We start from the raw sequence: 6092 nt of genomic DNA on the forward strand, positions 1-6092 counted from the left end.
GGCGTTGCTTCAACAAGCGACCGACATAAATGATGAAGAAGAATATTAATTGCAATATTTTAATCGATATATATATATATATATATCAAATTACAATATTTTAAATGAGGAAAAAAATATTGGACCCAATATTAATTCTTTAGACTTGCAAATTAAAGTTTTACCATTGGAAATACAACAATTTCTAATTAGATTTGAAATTGGTAACAACAACAACGTTGTGGAATCGGATTCCTTTTCCAACACACGTGAAAACATGTCCTTTTACATTTCTTGAGTAGACACATTGTAGTAACCGTCTTTCATTTATATCATCCAGATCTAAGTACACAAATATTCCAATCCTCACCCAAAGTACCCACCACAAACCGCCATAAAGCCCCCCCATCACACTCTCTTCCTCTCCTCCCTCCGATCAACAAGATGCAGTACAACAACCTCGGCCGATCAGGTCTAAAAGTAAGCCAGTTATCCTACGGAGCATGGGTAAGCTTCGGCAACCAACTCGACGTCAAAGAAGCCAAGTCCCTCCTCCAATGCTGCCGTGACCACGGCGTCAACTTCTTCGACAACGCCGAAATCTACGCCAACGGCCGCGCCGAGGAGATCATGGGACAGTCCATCCGTGAACTCGGCTGGAAACGCTCTGACATCGTCGTTTCCACTAAGATCTTCTGGGGCGGTCAGGGTCCCAACGATAAGGGCCTTTCCCGGAAGCATATCGTGGAAGGCACGCGCGCTTCGCTTAAGCGGCTTGATATGGAGTACGTGGATGTTATTTACTGTCACCGGCCTGATGTTAGTACTCCGATTGAGGAAACGGTTAGAGCGATGAATCATGTTATTGATAATGGTTGGGCTTTTTATTGGGGGACTAGTGAGTGGTCTTCTCAGCAGATTACCGAGGCGTGGTCGGTTGCGAATCGGTTGGATTTGGTTGGGCCGATTGTTGAGCAGCCTGAGTATAACCTCTTGAACAGGCACAAGGTAAATTCATTAGTATAGTATATTTTCTTTATTTTAGTTCAACATTTAGTTGATTTGAGTGTGTGAATGTGTGAATGTGTGTTGCAGGTTGAGACTGAGTATCTTCCACTGTACCCTACTTATGGATTGGGTCTCACCACATGGAGTCCACTTGGATCTGGAGTACTCACTGGAAAGTACAAGAAAGGAGTTATTCCCGCTGATAGCCGTTTCGCTTTGGAGAATTACAAAGTAATTAACTTTTCAAGTGGTTTTTTGTGTGTCTTGTGATTGCATTTTGGAATTTAAAATGAATTGGGTGACTGACATTTAAATGTAGATTGAAAGAGCATGGTAGAAGAGGGAATGATTTGGGTTTATGAAGGGACCAATTTGAGTCTTTCTGGATGAATATGAGAGAATTCAAAGAGGAATAACATAGGGACTGGTTTGGGTTGGTATCTGGAAAGAGAGATCATAATATACGAGATTTGAATCTATTGTGTTAATGACCGAGTTAAGTCTTTTTTTAGTATGAACAAATTCAGTGTTGAAGAAGAATACATGGACTATTTCAGCCCAATTTTTTTGACATATCATTACTGTTTTATAAGGTGAGATTGTCTGCCATATCAAAACGGTAACAGTGTCCATCATCACGCTGTTAGTCTATTGGATAGAACTAAACAGAGGGACTAATATATTGCTCATTTGTAATGATTGATTGCCTTCTAAATTGACATAGGTTGTGACTTTATTATTGTATGATGGATGGGAACGAGAATTTTGTCGTCCCTTTTGTTTGTTTAGGTTACTGATCAATTATTTTTCTTTTCCCATTTTTTCTCATGTGTTGTAGAATCTTGCATCTCGATCATTGGTTGATGATGTGCTCAAGAAGGTTGATGGCTTAAAGCCAATAGCCGATGAACTAGGTGTGCCATTAGCACAACTCTCAATTGCGTGGTGTGCTGCTAATCCTAATGTTTCGTCAGTTATCTGTGGTGCTACAAAAGAGTCTCAGGTTAGTTTTCACATTATGAAGACATTTTTTAAGGACATCATTTAGGTATTGAGAGCAATTTTGTGTTTATTTATTCCATCTTACATTCTTTTCATTCTTGATACATTATGCATTTATCAAGGAGTACTAGTCGCTGGAAAATGTTTAGTTACTTACGTCGAGCATTGGCATGAGATAACTCAAATTTTCTGTGATGTGTTATTAATATGAAGATGTATTCTCATATTACCAAGTGTGTGGAGTTTGGAGATGTTCATTATTTTCTTAATATCGGGAAAACTTTTCAAATAGAAGTGAATGAAACTAGTAATAGAGAATAGGGGCTTTTTTAGTTTTGTTTCCATTTTCTGGTTTCACTGGTTCTTGTATAAATCTGTGACTATAGGAAATAAACTGAAATCAAAGTGATGTTTTTGTTATTAAAAGTACTAACAAGAAATTAAAACAGAGTGGGAAAAAATTAAACAAACTCTATATAAGGGTATTGCCATGTTATTAGCTGCAAGCAAATTTAAAAAAAAAAAAGAATTTGAGGCAAAATACTGATATGTATTCAATGAAACAGTACAATCAAAACTGAAAGTACAACCAGTTATGAATGGAGATCCATTTATGAATTTAACTAATATTAGAAAGGTTTAAAAGTAGCAGCAAAATAGAGGAGAAAGGAGAAAGACTAGAGTACTAGAGAGAAAGGGTGTTAAACATAACTATTTCCACACCCCGGTAATTCCTTCTACCTTCCTTATATTACTCACACTCTGCATATTTTCTGTTACCTTTCTTTTCTATCATGCTCCTCTGTGATTCTTGAGTTCTTAGACCAATAGCCACCTGTTCCAATTCACCACTTGATTTTGTGAGGCCAGTTGGATTTCCCCATGAGCTGTAGCTTCCATAACATTACTTCTTATATTGAAGACAACCTTGTCTGCAAGGTTGAGTTATGGAAATTTGTTGTGTAACATGGCTCAATCCTTCCAAGAAGCATTGTCAATAGCTAAACCTTCCCATTGAACCAAGACTTGAGCCAATGGGGTTCAGGGATCTGCAATTCTGAATTATCCTCCTCCTCTCTGATAACAGAAGTACTGTAGATTGGGGCATCTATGATGAGTAGAAAACTTGTCCTCGAAAGTGTAGCAAAGGCCATTTTCTCTGCATAGGATCCTTTCTGATGGTGTCAACTGATTTCCAGTCTAACTCCCATTCTCTCCCACCCTCAATAAAATAACCCTACTCTGCAGAACTTCCCACCAAGTCCTCTCTCAAAGTGCCGATCACTAGAGAGCAATGCAACTTCCGCCTCACATTTAGAAATCTGATATAATGTTTCACTTCTTTTCCTTCTCCTCTCATATAGACTTGAGTATTCTGAGCTTTGGAGTCTGGTCCATAACATAGTCAATCATAGAAATGGTATAGGTGAAGTTTGAATAACGTAGCACGAGGGGAATCATATGGGGGTGTTCCAAACTCTAGCTTGAGAGCTCTGGTGAATACATTCCATGTGGACTGCAGGAGTTGTTGGGCGATGTGTGTATCGGGAGTGGAGTAATAGTCAAGAATGCCCAGCTTTGAAGAGCCAATGCAAAATATCAGTCCATTGAATTCAGAAATCAAGCGTAACATTTCTGACCATAAGGGTGTGTTTGGTTGTGAGAAAAAATTGAAAAGAGAGAAAGAGATGAGAAAGAGTGAGAGAAGAGAGAAGTAGATGAGAAATATAGTAGATTTGAGTGATAGTTTGGTATAAGGGAAAGATAAAAGAAATAGAAGAGAAAGAAGTGTTGTTATTTTCAAAAAGACAACAATAGCCGTCAAAATAAAATAAAGTAAGGGTCATGCTAACATGTGCCCTTAGGGCACATGTTAATGATATTATAATTAAAAAAATTAATTATAATTAAATGCAATAAAGTCATATTTAAAGTTTCGATACATTGAATACACGCGTTTCAAAAAAATATTTCTATAAATATCTCATTAACTTATGTTAGCTTTTTCCATAAAGTAATTAGAGAAAGAACACATTACGAAGGGTAATTAATGGAAAAAAAAATACAACAGGCTTTCTTTGCACTTTCTTCTCAACTTTGTGAAGAAAAAGAAAAAGCACGTGGGTCCCACCATATTAAATCTCTCTTCCATACTTCTCTTCTTAACCAAGCAGGGTGAGTTTCATACTTCTCTTCTCGTTCTCTCTCTTATACTTCTCTCTCCTTAAAATCACTTCAACCAAGCACACCCTAAGTGTTGTGGTGAGGGTGTAGTAGAGATCGTAGGCAATGCAGCCAAAATTACAGAGCTTAGATGTAAGGAGCTCAAGTGTGATTTCAAGCAATCCAGTCAAAGCAGGTCACTGACGCAGTGTTAGAGATACTCAGCATGATGGCTTCCACTGTCCTCACACTCACATATTCTTTCATGAGTGCAGCAGTCAAGGATTTGAGCTCAGTTTATAATTCCCGCATAACGGGAAAGTTCTTCTGGGTTCACTCAGATTACACCTAGGTCTTAGACCAAGAAAAAAGAAAGAAAGAAGCTTACATATCTATACCCATTCATATATAACCCTCATCTTAATGAAGTATAATTTGCCTGCAAGAATGGACTTTACCATTATAATTTTACATTTTCTTTCTGTTTTCCTTTGCTTAGATTCAGGAGAACATGAAAGCAATTTATTTCATTCTTAATTTGAGGCATTGTAAAAATACACTGTATTCTTTGCCATTGTAAATTATCTTATCTTTTCTATTTTTTTGTTGTTGCTTAGATTCAAGAGAACATGAAGGCTATTAATGTCATTCCACTACTGACTCCTGCTGTGATGGAGAAGATTGAGGCTGTTGTTCAAACCAAACCAAAGCGTCCCGATTCATATAGATGAATTCAAAGGTTTTCATATGCTACACGACATATATGTGCATTCATTGGGAGGTTTCATGATCCCATTTCATGGGATTGCAACTTTATGTTAAAGTTAATTGTTATTGATGTTTACTCTGGTACTGAATATGCTTTTTTTATTCTTGGGTTTGAATTTTCTCAATGGGTTTTAGGAGCAATATACTCCAACGATTTAGGACTTGGGTTTATATTCCTGGTTTTGATAGTTTTTTTTCTTCTTATGTTTGGAGTTTGATACAATCCAATTGTTTCTCTCCATCCTTGTAGTTATCTCTGTCATGGGACAAGACATGATTAATAATTTTAGCTGTTTGAAAAACGAATGGGGTATACTTTTATTTCACTGGTGGCATATAATTGAAATGCCATATATCTTTAGCTGATGATTCTTAAAATCTAAAATGTTTCCTTAATGGTTTGTTTGTTTGAGAGGGAGTAGTTCACTCTCTCTCACATAGTGTTGCAGTTTGTTGGTCACTATTGAACTGTTAGAAGTATAAAGAGTTGAAGGATTTCAAAAACTTAAGTTTATTTCTGATTAGGAATAAACTTTAGAAAAATAATATCCGACCATTTGTACTATTGAGAACTATTATTTACATGTGGATTAAATTAAGTAACCTTCATTGTAATAACAAATGGATCACGATTGTGGAAGATATTTTGTTGAACTAGTTTTCAACAGATATACTCTTGAAATAACAAGAGAAGATAATCGAAATTATTTCAAATTTTAGTGGTTTAAGTCATTTTGTTGGTTTAGGTCAATTCTTAATCCATTCATCACCTCCACCAATCATTCATATCACTTCAGTTTGACTTAACCATTCTAAATCAACGATATTTAAATCTATTTCTTCTTCCTGTTTGTTAAATCTAAATAGATTCTAATATTCAATCAACTCTCACCATCACAATGACATGAACACTGACCACCACAAAAAAAAAAGACCAACAATCACTGAGCTTCTCGTGGGAGGGAAAGGGAAGAGTTTACAAATTTTAGTTTATAGAATGTGGTATTTTGGTAAAATAGAAAGAAAAAAATATTCGTAGTGTGAAAATAAAATTGTGCTGTGGAGTTAACGATTAACAGTGTGGTGGGCCTATCATTGAAAATGGGCCTATTATTCAAACATTTTACGATTCTCATTTGTGCTTCAGTTGTCCTCGAGTTTTTGAAAAATTT

At 36.3% G+C, this 6092-nt stretch overlaps 1 protein-coding gene across 1 annotated transcript; it reads left to right on the plus strand.

Annotated features, from left to right (window-relative positions):
* Positions 1-238: 238 nt before the first annotated feature.
* Positions 239-5246, plus strand: LOC131633428 (probable voltage-gated potassium channel subunit beta). Its single transcript, XM_058904141.1, has 4 exons — positions 239-987; positions 1075-1218; positions 1826-1990; positions 4770-5246. The coding sequence occupies exons 1-4, from the start codon at positions 424-426 to the stop codon at positions 4881-4883; spliced, it is 987 nt and encodes a 328-aa protein (XP_058760124.1). The 5' UTR covers positions 239-423; the 3' UTR covers positions 4884-5246.
* Positions 5247-6092: the final 846 nt, after the last annotated feature.

The sequence above is a fragment of the Vicia villosa genome, unplaced genomic scaffold (assembly GCF_029867415.1).
Source record: "Vicia villosa cultivar HV-30 ecotype Madison, WI unplaced genomic scaffold, Vvil1.0 ctg.001125F_1_1, whole genome shotgun sequence".
Taxonomy (NCBI): Eukaryota; Viridiplantae; Streptophyta; class Magnoliopsida; order Fabales; family Fabaceae; genus Vicia; species Vicia villosa.